The 20795-nt window shown below is 32.7% G+C and overlaps 2 protein-coding genes and 1 long non-coding RNA gene across 10 annotated transcripts; 1 reads left to right on the top strand and 2 right to left on the bottom strand.

Moving 5' to 3' along the window:
- Positions 1-468: 468 nt before the first annotated feature.
- LOC126858870 (glucocorticoid-induced transcript 1 protein-like) lies at positions 469-6290 on the bottom strand. 2 transcript variants are annotated; one of them, XM_050609517.1, is made up of 9 exons: positions 5767-6290; positions 4442-4599; positions 4234-4334; positions 3986-4128; positions 3740-3906; positions 3225-3354; positions 2602-2682; positions 1131-1266; positions 469-1056 (listed from the first exon to the last, which is right to left on the bottom strand). In XM_050609517.1, the coding sequence occupies exons 1-9, from the start codon at positions 6002-6004 to the stop codon at positions 870-872; spliced, it is 1341 nt and encodes a 446-aa protein (XP_050465474.1). In that variant the 5' UTR covers positions 6005-6290; the 3' UTR covers positions 469-869. The 2 variants fall into 2 exon arrangements, with proteins under 2 accessions (XP_050465474.1, XP_050465475.1); XM_050609518.1 differs by lacking the exon at positions 2602-2682 and having other exon boundaries at positions 5767-6282.
- Positions 6291-9747: 3457 nt separating this feature from the next.
- LOC126858869 (tripartite motif-containing protein 2-like) lies at positions 9748-19141 on the bottom strand. 7 transcript variants are annotated; one of them, XM_050609515.1, is made up of 12 exons: positions 19123-19141; positions 16988-17190; positions 14123-14285; positions 13852-14025; positions 13571-13774; positions 12934-13182; positions 12671-12857; positions 12049-12482; positions 11755-11937; positions 11516-11623; positions 11292-11430; positions 9751-11116 (listed from the first exon to the last, which is right to left on the bottom strand). In XM_050609515.1, exons 2-12 carry the CDS (start codon positions 17005-17007, stop codon positions 10878-10880), a joined length of 2100 nt encoding a protein of 699 aa, XP_050465472.1. In that variant the 5' UTR covers positions 17008-17190; positions 19123-19141; the 3' UTR covers positions 9751-10877. The 7 variants fall into 7 exon arrangements, with proteins under 7 accessions (XP_050465473.1, XP_050465472.1, XP_050465470.1 ...); XM_050609513.1 differs by lacking the exon at positions 19123-19141 and adding an exon at positions 18473-18603; XM_050609510.1 differs by lacking the exon at positions 19123-19141 and adding an exon at positions 18301-18443.
- Positions 15875-18208, top strand: LOC126858871 (uncharacterized). The gene is made up of 3 exons (XR_007688725.1): positions 15875-16014; positions 16393-16653; positions 18066-18208. It is a non-coding gene; the product is annotated as an uncharacterized LOC126858871 (long non-coding RNA).
- Positions 19142-20795: the final 1654 nt, after the last annotated feature.

Raw genomic sequence — 20795 nt, 5'->3', positions numbered from 1 at the left:
CTCCATTTTTGTAAAACAAAAACACATAGGAATACATCATTTCCTAACTCTTCATATGATAATAGTTTAAGAATATTTTTAGCATACAAGTAATAATACAAAACGATACAAAATTCTAACAAGGGTGATTTACATCTCTGTCGCTATGTAATCGACTGTACTTTAAACAATGAAGATTCTAATAAAAACATCATAGAGACGAGCAACAATGTATATATACATATGCATATATATGTATATATACATGCATACATATATATCGTGCACACGTGCTTTTTTTTTCCTTTGTATCCATATAATTTTGTTTGTTCCAACAATCAAATTTAATACTTCTTTTGTCATCTTGAATATTTATTCGTGTGTACAAAATTAAAGTCGTTTAGCACATTTTAGCACTAAATTTAGAATACGCAATTTCATTAGTCTTTTTTCCCTGTAGAACACAATGTTCATTCCTAAACGTTGTCGTTTCTTTATCTTTTTTGTTTTTTTTTTTCTTTTTTTTTTTTCTTTTAGTTATCACAAATTATTGTTCCTCGTATTTATATATTATTGTTTCAAACATTATAAACGGAGCTCGGATATCGTCCAAAAACTTTTTCTTTTTTTTTTTGTATCGATGCAATTCCGCAACTTTATTAATTACACAATCCATGATGTCCGCACGATGTCCGCACGGCGCGCACTGGGAACAGGCTGTCCTTTTTCTTTTTTTTTGTTCGGTAACTTTTCTTTGTCGATATATATGCCTTTATGTCGAAGTAAATCACTTTCTACCCACAAGGTCGTTAAAAAAAAATATATATATATGCATGTATATATATACTAATCGAGCTTATAAGTGTAACATCGCAAGATAAAGAGTGGGACTATGGATTTGGTGGAGGTGTGGTCGGTGTCGTATGCGCGGAAGGTGATGCATTCGAGGCGACCATTGTCGGGCTGGCCGGCTGTTGCAATGGCAGGAACGCTGATCCCAAGCTGGGTTTCAACTGGAATGCTGGAACGCACGGCTTTGGGCAATAGTCTAGTTTGCTCAAATCAATCATGGGCCGCCTGCATATAAAAACATGAAAAAGGGACTGTTCAGATAGTCCTAAGAAATGATAGTAGAGAGCGATCTCTATTACCTTGCATCTTCCACAAATTTGAGGTTGACTTTCTCACAGCCATCGGGCGGTTCTCTCGCCAGGAACCTGTTAATGTGAGGAGAGGTACCGAGACGTCCTTCTCTGTCTTGTTCAGGTGTTGAACCACGGCTTCCACCTATAAATTAAAGAAGAATTTTAAAGTCGCGTTGTGTCATATAAGAACGTCGTATGAAACATCGTTCTTTTTATGTTGATGATCCAAATATATAACGAGAGTTTCACATGCCATTCAATATTTTAATAATAGATGCTTGCGTGTAAACAATATGTAAACAGTGAGCTTATGTAAAACGGAGTATTATTACACATTTATTTTGCAATAAAAATAGATAAATGTGTAGACACAAATTATCTTCATGCTATATTTAATAGCATTAAAAACATGGAGAGAAAATGATATACATAGTTAAATATTATATTAATATTCTTGCTCTTGTGGTGCTGAAAAAAATAAAATAAAATAAATATTCGATATTCTCTAAGGCAAGGTATATATATTTAATTGTGATGTTATCATGCATTTCTAACATTATTAGAGCTTTTATATAATATACATATACTTAATATGCATATTTTTTAATACATTGATAGCAATATTTTTAGTGACGAAAGAGAGAAATATCTAATTATAAAGAATAAATAAGTGATACATAAAACATTCTTAGATCATAGCAAAACATGCAACTAATTCCACTATATATACAGGATTTTGTTAAATATCTAATTTATGTATTATTTTAATTATTATAGACGGTATAATTTAATATATGTATTATTAATAATAAAAAAAATTGAACTCTTGAGATTCAATCATAATAATATGAATGTAAAAATCTTAATAAGTAAATAAGTTTGAATAAGATTTAATGATATTCTTACAACATTAAGTGTTATATCTTGATAATGATCTTTTAAGGCTGAATATCATGCATTTTAAATGAATATACTTAATTTTAGAAATATAAACTTTTTTTCCATTTATGTGTATATATATATATTTATATAAAATAAACCATACTAAAAGAAGTTAGCCTTCTTAATAAATCTTAAAATATTCATTTCATAGAAAAATATTTCAGATAAAAGTTGATTGATCTCAACAAAGATACTCTATAGTAAACACAATTTTATTCCAAATGGAAAAAAGACTTTAAAGCCTATCTTTTTTTAAACAAAACTATATATTTTTTTTCTTATTTGAAAGCGCTTCTATCTGTACTGTTCATACATAGATGTTTTTCTCAGAACCAAAATAACTTCTATCTGAAATATTTTTCTATAAAATTCATATTTTAAGATTTATTGAGAGTGATAATTTTTAATGATTCACTATCTATCACTCATCTATCATTAAAAGTATAATATCGACAATGGTAAATCGAGAATTCAAAAACAAAAAAATGAGATCCATGAAAAGGAAAAATCAGATCTTCCACAAATATGCGCCAACCTTGTAAGAGATCGCTAGGTGGACGGGACGCATCCATAACACCAGGAATCAGTGGAGACTCAGAATTCCTAGATGGAGGGCCTGTCTCAACAGGCACACACCTTTAGTTAGTGTGTATATTATTTATACTTAAATATATTCACATTAACCAGAAGTAATTAAAAGAAATTCAGAAAAAATATACAAGTGTGTATGTGTGTGTGTATAGATTGATAATTATTATACAAGTGACATAATCAGGAAGAGAATTATAAAAAATAAATTAATATAAAATAATTTTTTTTTTATAGAATATAATTATTTTCTTTTTAACTATCCTTGTAAAAAAAATTTTTATAATTTAAATTTATTTTTATTTTGTTATATAAAATTATGACTTCCGATTATATTTTTAATAACGCTGATTTGATGAAATTTTTTTTGAAGAATAAATAATCTTATAAAGCAATTTAATTCTTATTAATATCTTGATTATTACCCAGTTTTCTTTGGAAGAGTTTATCATACTCTCAATTGCAAATCTTTTGCAAATTTGTAATAGTTGTCTTAATTTTCTTAACATCCACAATTTATTCATACCCACAAATTAGTTGAGCATATAAAGATGCCGTTACACGACTTACCTGAAGAATAAGAACTGGAAGGAAGGTCAGTAGCCGGTGTTTGCGTGTTGACACTCCGAGTAGCTCGCAATAGATCTGCTAAAGGAGCGCGATGTCCTTCTGGTGTGATTTGCTCACGATATCGTGCATACTAGAAAAGTAATAAATAAATTCGGTACTCATTGAAATCTCATATAATTATTATTATATGAAACGATCGTGTAAAAAAAGAACACACATAAATAAAAACGACATATTTTGAAATTTTTCTTACAAAATATTTAGTGGCAATTAATGATATATATTCTCAATATCAATATCTAGATACAGATGCAAGTATTTGAGATAAAAAATATTTAAATAACAAATGTACATATTTATTCTGAAAGAAAATATCTTTCAAGATAAAATATAAGTTATAGCATATCTTTACTCTTTTTCCAAACAATTTGTATGCATAAGTTACAAATTAATCTTTCGTTTTATTTTGTTAAAATATCGGAATATATAAATTAATTGTTAACTTTTTGTACTACCTTGTCCTCTATTGGATGATCTGCGTCGCTATTGTTGGCTGTACTTTTGAGCACGAGTCCTTCGATTTCTTGATTGAGCCCTTCGATAGACGAACGCATCGGAGGCCTCATTGGTTTCACTGGGATATTCATGGGACTTGCTTTTGTACTCAAGCTAAATTGATTGTCTGTAAAGATAAGGATAATGATATTTAATTAATAATTTCAATAGAATAGAACAAAAAGAGCTTCCGAGTAGTCACTCACGCATAGATGTCTGCGAAGCAATACTGGGTAAAAGTACTGAATGATCTCCAGGCAGCGCAGGTGGTGGACCACCCGGCATTATCAGTCCAAATGCCGCTGTTCGCTCTCTACTGCTAGTACCTTCTTTATTTGTACGTTGTAATCTGTAATAATAATATATGTGTGAGATATACAAATATGGCATATAAATATAAATTTTTCAATAAACATAGAACGTGAAAAACAAAATAATACAAAGACACACGTACCGATGCCTGAAATAATTCTTCTCCAATTTTTCATCAGTGACCGTTTGTTCTGTAGGATGACGAGTATGCATTTTTCTTGGTTCATTGGAACATTCTTCCGTCTATGCAATAAAAATAAAAGATACCAATCAAACAAATTTAATATGATATAAACGTTCATTTAACATGTTTGTATATATTTCTAGAAAGAGAAACAAAATGTACTCACCTGAGTAGATTTGTCCACCAGAAGACTGGAATGCATATAATAAGAGTCACGTGGCCATTGGCCTTTTAGATAGATAGTGTCCAGTGATGCTGTTCGTCGAATACTCTGGCTTCCACTTAAGCTATCGCTACAGCGACCACTCAGTGTTTTTGATTTGGCTGTAAACAATAATATTCAATTAAGTAAGACAATAAAATAAAGATATTTTGTTATGCAATTATTATTGAAAAGTATATATGTACCAGACCGAACTAAAAAAACAATATTCGGTTGCTGGATTGATTGAAAATTGACAATCAAAACAATAAAAAAGCAAGTATAAATAATAAATCTATACTGTAACTGAACTAAAAATGTCTCTTCAGTTACTGTAGTTGTAATGTGTATGCACAAAAATATAGAAGTGGAAAAGTGCAAAATAGATTAAATTTTTCAAAATAATCTTTTAGAGTGTGCATAAATGTAAGTTAGTCAACTGGAAAACAAATTATAAAAGAAGTACTTTTAAAAATAAAATTATAAATGTATATTGCAGTAATACATTTAAAAATTGATAAAGATGAAAAATGTTTATTAAATGATTATAATAAACTTGGAACAATTATAGTTTATGCTAAAAAGAAGTTGTTTTTCTTTGTTCTATAAATTTAATTAAAAAATAACAAAGAAATTTCTTATAAAAAAATTCTTTTTAATGTTAAGACAACAAGTGTTAAAGTGTTTTTAATGTTAAGAGAACAAACAAGATGAACCCAACTTACTAATCTTCTTTTCTTTTTTATTCTTTTTTATTCTGCAATTGAAATAATAAAAAAAGAAAAAGTACCGTGACAAATAATACACATAATATAGAGCACTGCGAGAAGTAAATATCTCCAAGTCAGATAGAATATCTATTTTACATCTGCGCAGCAAATACAATATAGCTTTCTATCCAGCGTACATACCTTGGACAAATGTCTAGAACGATATGTAAGACACCTTACTTCTTCATGGAGGAAACAATTTGTTTATTAAAAAATATTAAAACTTTAGACAAAACACACTTCGTGATTTATTTATCCCTTAACAAAATCCCAAGAGCATCTTGATCTTATGCTCCTAAAACAAACTACAGTACCGGTCGGGCTTTTGCGCTGTGGAATCATCACTAAAACCGATCAACCGACATTTATTCTCGATGACGATTCCCCAGGATACTCGAGGATCACGCGCGCGCGTTCCCCGATTAAAACTCGTACGAGCACAAAGAACGTGCCCGCGGGGGGGAGAAGGAGGAGGAGAAGAATAGAGAGGAGGGGGAGGGGGGGGGGAAGCCGACATACCTTTGTAGGACAGGGACCCGGGACTCCGCTGTCCCGAGGAAGACGATGTCTCCGGCGAGATGCGCGCTCGCCAGACGGCCGCGTTCGTCGGCGAGACGGTGGGACTGTTGCTGTTGCTCTTGCGTAGATTGCTGCTCTGCCGGCCCTGCCTCATCAGCGAGCTCACGGGCAGGGTGGCACGCATCGGGCCCTGCTTCGAGCATGGCGAGGACTTTCGCATACGCTGCGAGCTCGACATCCTTCCTCTCGTCGAGCAGAGCGTCCACCAGATTCTCGCACCACCACGCGCGCGCGCGCGCGGCGAAAACGTAGCGTAGCGGACGCGCACCTGACGCGGCTTCCTCCTTGCCTTGGCGGCCGCCGCTCTTTCTCTCAGGGCGCGGGAGAGAGAGCCCCGCTCGACAAGTCGCGCGCGCAACTGCCGACTACTTACGGGCCGCTTTTTACGGACGCGTACTCGTGCCAAGCACCGTTTAGAGACTCTTGTTCGTTCGACGCAAACCGACCGGAACAATTCTCGTGCGACGACCACGACGACGATCACGACAACGACGACGACGACGACGGCAGCGGTGGTGGCGACGGCGGCAGCGGCAGCGGCGGCGCGACGACACAATGCCCTACGCGTCTTGTCATTTGCAATGTTCTGCTGCTGGCTCGGCACGCATGTCACGTGACCGCTCGTACTCACCGTCCATTGGTGGCGCGCGACGCTCGCGGAGCGTCGTACTACGCGAGGACGTGCGGCACACCGCGTTCCATTCACTACCACCGTAACATCGTGCAGCACCGAGGCCGGTGTGGTAGCTAGCGTCCTATCGTCATCTCGCTCCCACGTACAGATCTCTCTCTTCCTCTTTCTCTCGCGCACACTCAGGGCGTGAAACTCTTACGCGGGCGTCCCCACGAGCCTACGACTCCGAGATGCTCCGGGACAGTGAACAGTCGTCTCAAGACGGCGCAGCGCGATGGTACGATAATCTCAAGAGTATTCGAGATATTTTTAATTCAATACGTAACGATATTACCGCCGAACAAGGTAAAATTTTTTTCTAAGATTATGCAATGTGTTTTTTATTGTACACACAATTTATGCCTGTGAGTGTGAATAATGTAAAATAAATACAAAACCTACAGTATATTAATGTCATGTAACATTTTATATTAATGTCATGTAACAATTTATAAACTATACATTAATTTTATATATAAAATATAATAGAATAACAAAGAGATCTCTCTCTTTCTCTCTCTCTATATATATATCAAAAATTTTAAAAGACTAAATAAAAAAAACTTGGGAAATATATAATTTTCATATAGTTCGATTTTAACGCTATAGGAGGATCTAACATATTTTCAAATGATCATTTAAAACATCTCAGTGAATCAAGCTTATACATTTATTTACAATATTTTATGTTACAGCTTTTTTTTTTAAATCATAATACATAAGTGTTACAGTTACAGATGACATATGACTAGATTAAACAATATCAAGAAAAATACAAACAAGAAATATATATATCAGTCTGAATTTATATATGTGGTATTTATGGCTGGCTGCTGAAAAGTCCGTACATATATGAAAAGAGAAAGAAGACGCAAATATTAAAATTATTGTATATGTTTTATGACATGTCACCTACAAGCGACTTGATACTTAGGCATTAATAGGACATTGATGAATCAAAAACTTATCTTCTAGGGGTCAGACTTTAAAATAACACACACTTTCACATTACAATTAATATGTAAGTTTTAAGAGCGTTATATGTTTTCGATGAAACTCGAGATGTTAAATAAAACGCGAATTTTCTGAATATATATTATTGCGTAACTGATACAGAATATTGCGACAAAACATCGCGATTCAATTAATTCTAGACCTCTGTTGCAACTCATCATACATTTTAATTTCAACAACAATTTACACTTTATAGGAACGATGCCTGTCTTTTTTTTATTGTTGCGTATTGATAATAATTATTTTCATTTACATTTTTATTTAGCTCGCGTATATTTGTATTCATCGTTCATACGTGAATAATTATACGGAAAGTATGATTTTTAATTTAATATCCGGATGTCGCGCTTTCAAAAATAAAGCAGATGTAATTAAATATTCGGATTTGACACAAAAAAAATTGTATTATATGAATCAATCATAAGACAAACTGTGACATCTTCTCAATAAAGGCACTGTTATGCTTTTCGCTAAGAACTAACGTGATAGATATTGCATGTTTTACAGTGACTCATCGTATTCGTACATATATAAGCAATATATATGTAATAGTAAATATTAAACGTAGCCTATATGGTAGATCACTCTGCAAAGCAGTTCATAAGGAATGTCGTATCTGCGATACAATCCAAAAAATAGGCTTGCTAAAAGATTTCCGTGCATTCCCCGTAAAGATATAAATTTCGAAACTTAATAGCCTTCAATCGCATTCAATTTAAATTGTTTGTACTTCACAAACGTGCATGCTGTAAAAAATGATTTGTATAATACAACAAAAACATTTCTCATCAATATAGTAAAGGGATGAATGCAACTGCAACAAAAATAATATGATAAAATCATGTATTTTTATTTCTTTTCTCAACTTTGAATTAACATATCAGAATAATCTTTTTTTTTTTTCATTTTCTTTCTCATGTTTTTTTCTCAAATCAAAAAATTAAATCGTAGCTTATTAATTTCTGAAGAGATTTTGAAGAAAAAAATATATAAATATTTAAAAATATAATTTCACAGCGCCATTCTTATATGTAAAATATGTAAAATGTTTCTTCAAACACTTAAAATCCAAAAATCATTTTACATAACTCAAAAAATATGTTTAAGAAATCATCTACTTTAAAAAAAAATAAAAAAATTTCAATATTTTCAAGTGCATCTGCCCTTTTAATAGCTGACAAATATGTCTAGCACATGCAACTACATAAGTCATGTAAAAGTGGCATTATAAATATTAAGATTACAATTATATTAACAATTGATTATGTAGATGAAGTTAGTAAGTAATAACGTGAGAAAATATTTCTTTCCGGGGGTTACAGAAATAGACATTATAAGCCGCGTATATATATATGTGTAAGTTTATATCACTCTCGGTCAAGAAATAAGTATCAAAGAATAAGTAGATATACATATTATAATAACATTTCACGCAAATACAACAACCATAATCTTCAGACGGACATTAAATATTTCTAGATAGAAAAGCAAATTGCGCGACGTAATAAATCTCGTCACTTGAATTTTTTTCCAGTTCTCTTCCTGATTTATATTGAGTGACTTAATTTAAATAAAATGCACACATTATATATAAATACATTTTTCCCAACAAAGAAAGAAATTATTTGCGCGATAAAACTTGCTAAAATTAGGATGTAGCGTCTTTCCAACAGCGAATAATTCAATTCTGGTAAATGATTTTGTAGGCCTTCAGAAACATGCGCCATTATGGAGATAATTATGTGTGTTTTATATGAAGTTTAGAAAACCTCTAGATAAATAAACCTTTTATCTCTCTAGATAAATAACCATGACCAATTCTATCAAAATTTACGATAATACTGAAAAAATATATATACAATTCTTAATATATTTCTAATTATTTGTGTGTGCCTAGAATTATCTTAGATTAATTATAATTTACTTTATTGAGTTAAAAAATTCACGTAGTACCGATGCGCGAGTAACCCAAGTCTCTTGTTTATTAAAAGGATAAGGAACTTATGTGTGTTATTCTGTAAAATAGTGCTGCACAAAAAATTTCAAAAAGAAAATCAGAAAAAACAAAATTAATAAAAACTAGTTTTTTTTACGCAAATCACGAAGCATAAGTTAATAAATATGTAATATAAGAAATACAATATAAATTAAATGTAATAATAAATAAGGAATATATAAAAAAAATAAATATGATTCCAAATTTAATAAAAAAGTCTATGATTTTAATTAATGAAAATATTTGCTATTTAATGAAAATTTTTACAACCTCAACATTAAGGCATTTAAACAGGTTCTTTACATGTCTGATTAATTTTATGTAATGTGAAAATTTTTATAACGATACAACTCCGTATTCTCAATTTTGACGATATAAAATAACACGGAACGGCAGTGTGTATGTGTGTGTAACTTCTATATAATAATATTATACATCAGTAGATAATGAACCTGATCTTATTGAAACAAATCAAGTCTAAAAATTGTTAAGATTGTCGAAAATTTTTTAAGTATTAAGTCAGTCACATTGTAAACATATAAAAAAAAAAATTACCAAGAATAAAACGAGATCTATTTCTTCAATTCTGTTTTTTTTTTATTAATTAATTGGTTTATATATTTTATCAGAGATGAATTGTTGTGTGTGTGTGCCTCCAAGTCTCAATGCAATATTATCTTAGATAGTCTCTATTAGACTATTTATTATTTGTGTATATTACTTCTTATTTAATGTTTAATGTACATTCAATTACAATTGCAATCATATGTAAATGTTTGAACAAGAATGTAGAATATATAGAACAACAATTTTCAGGCTTAATTTAACAAAACTAAGAGAGGATCATCATCTGCGGATATATCTAGATTACTCAGTAACAACAGAATTGTTACGCATTCTCAAATAATCAAATATTAATCGCAAAGATTTAAAATTTAATAAAATATAAAAGATATACATATATAAGTACTGAGCATTTCGACTGACTTTGTTTTATGTACAGTGAAAACTTTGTATTTCCGAATTTGCGCAGGAAACACAAGAGAGAAAGTAACATAAAATATAAAAAAAATTAAATTTTATAAATAAAGACAAAATATAAATTATAAAATATTATGCATAGCAATACATGTTTCTTTTCCAACATTATTATTTTGCGTCACACGCGTTTTATCCTGTAATTTATTTATATATAAAATTTTTTTATGAAAACATAGGCATACCTTTTTTGTCATAATACACAATGTTATAGCTATAAGTTTCACAAAAAAACCTGAATGAATAATTCTAACTGACATTTGGTATCTCTTTTCGTAACTTTCTTTCCGCTCGCGGTTTGTGAATTTTGATACTCAAATGGACGACTTTCTACCAGTATCTGTACTTTTTTATACAATCATTGCCCAAGTCCACCACCACTAGGTGATTATCCGGTAATACGGCTATGCCTGACGGACGTCGCAATTTCGAGCTATGCGAGTCAATTTCGGTTAAAATATTACCTCCACCTAGCTTCATTACTTGTATTATACTGCGACCTTTGTCTGTACGGGTGCCAACTATTTTACCGTCCGCATCCGCAGCTATTCCTCCATAGATACCTTTTCCTGTCGTACACATAAAACGAGCACATATAGTCTTTAGTTTTATTGCTTTAAAATACCCCTATTTTGACATATATATCCCCATTTTTCATATCCATAATATTGTATTCTTTGAAAAACTTTCAGTTAAATGGTACTGTTACAAACAAATCACTGTCAAACAGATACTGAAACTTACCTTTGCCTTCGGAATATATTTCCTCGGAGAAATCTCCCTTCGCGGAAAATACTTGAATTCTGCTGTCGGCAACTAGAATCTCACCGGCAGGACCGACAGTCACAGAACTGATTAGTTTAAACGTGCCTCTCTTACCGACCTGTTAACGTTTCGTGATAACTATATGAGGACCGAGGCAATTCGCAGTTGCAATTATTCGTATATGTACTTAAACAAAAATTAACCTGGAATAGTATTTTGCCATCTGAATCAAATACGAACACACAGCTTTGACCGTTGTCAGCCACAAGTATGTGACCGTAATTTTTATCCACTGCAATGTCTATAGGTTCCTGAAAGATGAAAAGATAACAATTAATTAAAAAGTACTTAACAAGTATTATTAAATATATACTATACTATACTATAATAATAAGTATTATTTTTTTTTTCATTGATGAAACGTGTAATAGAAACTACTAACTTGAAATGCGTTATGCGAGAAGGATTGGATCGTATCACCTAACGAAGTCATTTCCGTAATCTTTCGCGTCCGCCAATTTACAACTACGAGACCTTGTTGAGAAATATCTATTCCCGTACAACTACGGCCCTCTAAGCCTTCATTATTTATGTGCCTTTGAAATTCCAACTCACAATTGAGTACCTAAAGCGATACAGAAATTGGGAAAATTAAATAAATGATAAAAATTAAATAATTAATAAAAATATCTTGCTATATAAGATTCGTATCTCTTGTATATTATTTTAAACATACCTTAATACGAGAATTTCCAGTATCTAAAATATAGATCATTCCTTCTTCGTCTACTGTGACCGAGACTGGCTGATGAAATTCATCTTTTCCATTACCACGTCTTCCATATATCTTAATAGCTTCATTATGTTCAGTTGCATCGAAAAATAGCGGATAATCTTTTATGGGTCGTTCGAATACAGATATCTTTATAACGTATCGACTCGCGGTCGGTGGCCGAAAATAAATTTCATAGATTCCATTCTCCAGATCTTTTACTTCCGTCTCGATAGCACTCTGATTTTCCGCATGTATATTATCCGCGAGAGTCAACTCAGCACTGACAAGATCACCACCAACATTTCGAGGATGGCCGTGATAATCCACCGTTTCAACTATGACGGTTGCTTGTAATTTTGCTATCGCTAAGTCTTTTAGTCTAGCTCGACATAAACCTAATGTACACATGTATAAATATAGAAAATTAATTTTGCGTGACTCTTCATCTTTAACATTGTAACAATAACAGATCAAAAATTTTAATTTTTATATTGTTTTACATAGCATTAGCGTGAAATAATGCGTTTTAATGAACGAATATTTTAAAGCGAATACTTTACTATATTATCAATTCTCAGAATACCTGGCAATGTTGTGCTAGAACGTACTCGTCCTAAGTTGCTTAGTGCCTGCTCCAATTGAAAGAGAGCATCATTATGATTAAACTCAAACGTGATGAAAGCATTTTCTTTGGGTTCGCTAAGAGCGGTCGCTGCGTCGAGCTGATCTGATAGGCTATTAATACGTTGAGTAATATTCCGGACCTCGACCTTCGAAAATTGAATCTCATTACTGTAAAACGATACGCGAGAGATGATACTATATGATAACGTTTTCATCCTCTACCTGATACTGTAATCCTTCGCATTCTCTCTCCACTTTGCTTTTCTCCGCCTCGATGAGGGCATGCTGTTCTTCGAGCACATGCTTCTTGTCACGAGCAGCGGCGTTTACGGTGGCTTGCAATTCCGTTCGCCGTTTCTCTATTTTCGCAATGATATCTGCGAATTCCGTATCTACAGCATTTAAACATCTTTCTTTGGAGGCCTCCAAACGCTGCAGTTCCGTGCTTACAGAGTCTTGTGCCTGTGTTAACTAAAAGATGTAACTCTTAATGCAATAATGGTTAAACCACATTTCATGTTACAATATAATGACAATATCCCTTTGCTTTGTTAATTTGTAAACATCTTGCTCACGATGGCATATATGATAATTTTGATAATATTATTTCATTATAGTTATAGTTTATTATAAAATTATATTTTAAGATAGATTGAATATTGTTAGAGAGTTATAGCGAAAAATAAGCGAGATATCCTTTTACAAATATAAATATGATCTTTTTATATATTCAATGTAATAATTTAGATATTAATTACACATACACTTAGTGAGCATATAGTGTAATAAAATCGCGCTTTATTAATATTATATATAAATATAATATGAAAGGATTAAAAAGAAAGAAACTAGTTTTCACCTTGGATATACACTCATTAGCTTTATAAAGCAATATTTCGGACATCCTTTTTATTGCAATACTAAAAGGGATGATTGTGTGTTCTGTACATCCGGGTGACGTTCCTGCGTGTGTCCCACTAGTACATACTGTACAGAATACTGTATCACATGTTTCACAAAATAATAATTCCTGATTTATATGAACTGAACACTTTGGGATGACCTGTAATAGAGAATAAGATGTAATAATATTGCGATTTTATTCAAAAGAAAGAACTTATTTTGTTCCACTCAATATACCTCTCGTCTTTGTCGAGACATAAGGTCCAACAATTGATTTACGAGAAAGCTCGGGGGCAGTGCAGGTACCCCTCCGCGAGGAATTGTTATTAATTCTCTACAAATGGGACATCTAAATGCTCCTGTCTCTCGTGTTTGGGATGCAGCAATCCTTGTTAAACAATGTAGACATACCTACAATAAACAGATATGAGATTATCACATATATAAATACAAATTACATATGCTATGTACATGTATAAATTACATTCTATTTTACATATAATCATACCGTGTGTGAACATGGTAATAATTTAGGTGTATGCTCACTGCCATCGTAAACACAGAGACAGGTGCCGCATGTTAAAAAACTCTCATTAAAATCTTCATAATTTATACTGACTGTCTCTACGAGCATGGAGCTCATGCTGACCATCCTCTCCCCAAGCCGCGTCCTGCAAGAAAAAAATGTAATGTAATCACTGTAATAAAGAGAAATAATATTTTAAATAAACACAAGAGATAATATATTTAAAAATATTTAAAATATTTAAAAAATAAATATTAAATATTTGATAAATATACATAGTATAGTATATATATATATATATATATATATATATATATATATATATATATAATAATACATAATATATATATTAATACAGTCTAGTAAAACATATAATAGTACATATAATATATATATAGTACATAAAATATATATTTATTATATATATTATATATAATAGAATGTAGTGTGTATGTGTATAATATAGTATATATAAAATATAAAGTAATTTGTGTAAAAAGGAAAAGAATTTAAAAAAAGAAATATAATTATACTATCATAATAAATAATTTACTTTACAATAGCTTACTTTTACTTTGTTATCTAAAGTATTTGTCTAAAGATAAGAGAAACAAATTAAAATTCCTTTAACAAATTTTACAGAGTGATTTTACCACACTCATTTCTGACGCATATCACGTTTTACATAATGAAAAATTATCACAGAATGCATTTGTAAAAAATATGAGTTATTAAAAAATTCACGATTAATTAAGATAAATAATATACTTAAAAATTGTATTCTTTTGTTGTATCTAAAATTCTGTAAAGCATTTTTGCTGGAGACAAAAGACAGAAATTCATTTAAATAGCTTTACATATACAGATTGTCTTGTCTATTCGCGATTAATCGCTTTTTTCACATAATAGGAAAATAAAAACTATCACGGGGTGCATCTGCCAAAAAAGGACACTCACTGTATAGCTAAACGCAATGCCTCCATAATGGCTATACTTTGTGATCGTCGCTCTATGCGCTCCAAGCATCCGCTTTATATAGTGTACCCTATTATAACTCGCTCTATAAGGATCTTCCCTGTGGAAATCCTGAAGAATCCCGAGGCTAAAGCGCATCACGCCAACATCACGGATCACCCTCGCTGGATATACGCGAGAGAGACAAGACTCGCGGAGGAAAATGCAACGTCGTTGTCAAATTGCGATAGACAACAACCCCAGATTGACCTTACGGATGAGCAAACTCTCGTCATAAGCGTGACCGGGCGTCTTGTATGCTCGACAGTCGCATGGCAATCGGTGTCTCGGAGTCACGGGTGCAGCATAAACGAATATAAACTGCGCCGGGACGCTCAACGGTCCGGCGACCCTTTGTCTACCTTCGCTCCTTACGACTCATTGTCCAGATGCTCGCAGAGAAAGAGAGAGAGAGAGAGAGAGAAAGAGAGACAGCGAGCGATCTCGCGCACTGTATCTCACCGCGGATTTATTTGTTTAGCGTTCTCTCGCGACTCCGAGAAATCCTCAGTGCCAAACTTCCTTCCTTTCTTCCTTCTTTCGGCAGTCCCGTCCGGAACTCTTATCGCGCGTAGACGACGTCGATATCAAGATTGCGAGCAAAAAAAACTTAAGAATAATATCGATGAATTTCGATGCATTTTTTTCGCTGCAGTTTTATTTTATTCTAGATTTTAAACGAAACACACAACACGAGAGGCACGACGCACGACGCGGTGAGCCGCATCAGCTGCGGAGCGCAGCGGACCACAGCGGACTCACTCACGTTCGCATACAGACAGCTGCGCACGTTCGTCGCCCGCGGCTGATTTGACGCAGTACCGTAGCATCCGCGATCTTCTCGATTTCGGAAATTCTCAGTATGTATATGTACATACATACATATATACATACATACATACATACATAATCTCTGACGCTGCGATTTAATGATAGTTTATTTTAAATGTCTTTCAATATCGGAGCAAAAGGATTTTGAATTATTTTTAATTTTCGGATCATGAACTGTCAAAAATTTGACAATCATATTGACGAGAACGAGACGTCCGTCTTAATAACAGGAAAATACCGAATGCATATTCTGACAGAGTATTAACAGCGAATAATTACACATGCAATAATTACAATAATTATAATAATTAGAAACTTAATATTTTTTAATCTTTAAAATATATATATATATATATATATATATATATATATATAAAAATTTGAAGAGATTGGTGAATTTTTTTTAGAATGATGCCGAGTACGACCCTGCAGATTAGTCGCGATGCTGTGACGTCGACTGGTGCGAGAAGGACAGCTGCTGTCAAAGACTGCGAGGCTGAATCGCGGAGGAGAGCGTGGGAGAGATATAGACAACACACACCGTGAACGGCATAAAGAAACACGCGTGTTACCCGACCGTGTAGACTCGTAGAATTCTCTACTGCGCAGTCGTCCCGAAAGGTGCAGCGATCGGCATATTTGTGCTATGCTTGTGGAGTTATAATCAAGTATGTATATGTGTATGTATATGTGTGTTTGGGGAATCGCATGCCACAATTTCTAAATTCGATATTTTTTAGACTAGACTATTAATAACATAAAAAACTACATTCTTGAAATTATTCCTCGGCTTTTTTTTTAAATTATAAATTCTATTTAAATTTTATAAATTATAAAAATTTATCTGATAACATTTGATTACTTTTGGACGGTATAGTTTTTATAAATTGATATAATAAACAGAAAAGTTTCATTTATAATGCTTATATAATACTTATATAATTTATAATATTCAGACATGTATAGATAAAGAAATAATAAATAAATAAGTGACATACTCACATAAAAGGGCAGCAGCTCATTAAGCTTCTTTTGGTGGCAAGTTTCTGATTGCTTTTACAAGTATTCGGGGGGATGATTATTCCCAGTCAAAAATGATCTTACATAGCCATGATGCTCTTCATTCGTATTCGTTCCTCATTTATAAATAATGTTTCAAAGTGTAATAAAATCCTCTTCTCGGTATTTCGTTATCCACTTGTCTGCTGCATAAGATAAAATTCGTGTTACACTTGTCTCACGTAAAAGCGTGATATTGTTTGTATCGATCAGCTGACACTATATTTATCCGAGTGATATTTGAAAATATTTTGATAATAAATACCATTAAAAAAATCGAATTTTTAATGCGCTTTATCACGGTTATTAGTTTAGAAAATTGCGAGTGATTAATGAAATGACGTATATAGGAATTTTTGACGTATGTAGAATTTTTTTTTGTACGAGCGTATATATTTATTATATTTAACTTTATTATATTTATTATTATTTCGCGCGTAAAATCTCTTTTGCAGCTTTCAAATCTCTTTGAGGTAGATACCACGTATGTGTGCTCACGTACGTGAAAAAAGTTTCAATAAACACAATGGTCGACAAATGGAAGCGTTATGCCGTAAAGAAACCATATCAACGCGATATTAACGCTTCATGAGGGACTATATCTTGTTGATATATAATATGTTTGTCGGGTCATTAACCCCCAGCCAGAAATGACGAATAGTGGGAATATTTTGACAAGTGACACCTGACGCGTTTCGTATTTTATCTACGCGTTGGATGAAAACATATACATGCAAACAAAAATATTTCAAATCTTTAACAGCACTATTTAAAATAAAACGTGCAAAACTTTGAAGCATATATTATAATATGAAAAAAGTAAATCTTTTTTATTTGTTTATATAAGCAAAATATTTGCATTGTTTATAATTAGAGATATAGTCTTAAATAAATTTTAATAAATTTTGTAAAATATATATACGATTATTGCGATAATTTTAGCTTCTTTATTAAAAAAAGAAAAAAAAAACAGTAGACCAAAATTTTGATCAGAATTTTTACAGCTTCTAAAATTTCTTAGGAATTTATAAACCATTCGTTGGTCTCCGAAAATATTCAACACAAAACTTCGCGCGCATGTCATCCACAAATTATGACATGCGTCTATTCCGTCCAGAGTAGAGAAATCGAAATATATTTTACACGAGCACTGTAAAATCGCACAAAATCCTCGAAAGGACGATCACGAAAGTCACGACACTCGCAGATCTCGGCGAGTTTGTCAAAAGGAGACCGAAGGACGCCGTTGCGGATACCTCGCGAGGACGTTGTCTCTTCCCGCTACATCACAGGATGACAATACACAACGGGGGAGGGGTCGTATCGATGAAAGTTACAACGGGCGCCGTTCCGTCGAGGACATGATCGCGGAGTCCGTTTGCGTTCGTTTCGAAATAAGATACAGGAACGAGCGGATATCGATCTCACGATGTTGCAGCAGGTGTCACGGCACCAGCTGTCGTCGTAACTCGCACTGCAAGACGGCTACCACAAGATCGACGGCGAGAGAAAGAGTAAAGAAGAGAAGACTCTCCGCGCGAACTGTGTGAGAAAGCGACGCGGGGATGAAAACACACCCTCTCGAGGGGTGCGGGTTGCGCGCACGCGCGCGCGTCATATTATTTGGGTCACACGACGCGCGATTTATTCGACTTCGATCAAGATGACATCAGGTGCATCTACAATGATTCGGAGTCGGCAATAGCGCAAGAAGTATGTCAATTCTTCCCTATCTTGATCAGCTGATTTCGAACATCTCGTGCTTATTTTAAATAAGAAATAAAAATTTATACAAAAAAAGATGCTCTATCGAGAATTTTATTAAAAAAATGACAAGCATCTGTTCATCATTTATTTACAATGATAAACATTTTTTTTAATAATTACACACGACAAAGCAAGATGATCTAATTTTCTAATTTTCAATATTGCATTTAGTATGATAAGTATGATGACCTGATAGCAATTTTTCAACATATAATTAATTAATAAATTTATAAGCGTGTATAATTTTCGTCAAACTATGATCTGTATTTTCACGGATAATAGGCAATTGCAGATTTCGTGGAAATATCTACCAGAATCTTAGTCCGCCAGAAAGAATCCCGCAACGGATGAGCTTTTAAACTCCGAGGATGATCGTGGACGTTTCTTAAGCCGACCATTTGTAATGGCGGAGGAGTATCGATGACAAACTACGAGAAGACACACGATGGCACTTGATTGAATTGTTCTAATGATTTGCATCCTTATTAGGTTTATCCTCAAGATTTCGACACGTCTGATCGCTGATCAATCTTCGTTACTGCTGTTATACGCGACCTCGTTTCTGTAAAACGACCGAATTGTCTCGCGCACTTCTTTTTTTTTTTCCTCAGCTTTATTCCGCTCGTGAAAAATTATCACCTGCCAGCCTGCCTGACTATGTGCTGCGACATTTTCACCTTTGGAGTAAACATCTCTGATGCACATCGAGCATGCGCCGCTGAAAGTGGGTCATTAGGAGCTTGACCGAAATCTTCGAGGACTTCGTGCTAGTTCCTTAAATTCAGCGATCATTAATCGGCAAGAAACAATGCATGATTTGCTAAATTTTATGAATCTCCTCATTAAATGAAAAAATGAATTAATCTTTTTCGTTCTTGTTTTAATAAGACGCCACAAGGATTAGAAAAGAAATTATTTTTGAAATTATTAATGATAATTGTTAGAATGAATTTTAGGTGTTGTATAAATTTCTATTAAAATAATATTTGATGAGAAATTCTTTTTTCCAAATTTCTTATAGAAAGTGAAACAGAGATGACAATTAAATTTATTAATAACTTTAAATGTTCTTTTGGTGAACATATACACTATATACACTATTCGCAATTAAAAGTATTAATTCTACTTGATGCGACATAATATCTGCTATTGTTGGAATTATGCTAATATCAATTACGTGCAATTGCAAAATCTAGATCATGTTACTAGTCGTGTACTATCTCATTTGACATATTTGTGAATTCATGCCTCATTTTACGCATTATTACCTAGCCATTTTATTGTCATATTCACACGTAATATACATTTAAGAAAAACAAATATATTTATTACCATTTAATGTTATAAAATTAGATTACGGCAATCACCGTATCTATGTTATTATGAGTTTTATAACATTATAACATTATAACTTTCATATCTTAAAAATTCAATTTTCTTTTAATTAAAAAAGCTATTAGTCTAAAAACATTTAATATTATTCTATTTTATTTTTATTATTCTATTATTTGTTTTAAAATTATTAATATAATTTGAATCCCATAATATTGTCGTATTGTGTTCCATTTCTTTGATCTTTTTAATTGTCGATTATTCAATATCGCTCCAGCTTAACGAGGGAGCTCTTGTGGTTTCATATTAAGAAACTGCGCTGAAATAAAAATAATTTTGCATAATATAAGCAATGGTAGCACGTTTGTTTAGTCTCTCCAACAGGCAGCTGCAAAATTGTGCGAACTTTAACCGAAGTTCCCGACAATGTTTCTGAGATATTAGATATCGCCTCAGTCGACAAAATTGCTCATTATTTGCATGAACAAATTTTTATTTAATTTTTTAAAAAAGATTCCATTTATATTATATTATCATTTATATTTTTTGTCAGATATGTTTTAAACGATGTTAGATAACGTAAAATATATATGTTTAATATTCATTTATTATATATATATATATATATATATATATATATATATATATATTT

This window comes from Cataglyphis hispanica, chromosome 2, assembly GCF_021464435.1.
Source record: "Cataglyphis hispanica isolate Lineage 1 chromosome 2, ULB_Chis1_1.0, whole genome shotgun sequence".
NCBI lineage: Eukaryota > Metazoa > Arthropoda > Insecta > Hymenoptera > Formicidae > Cataglyphis > Cataglyphis hispanica.
Note: the sequence above shows the minus strand (reverse complement) of the source record. Positions and strands in the feature narration are given on the sequence as shown.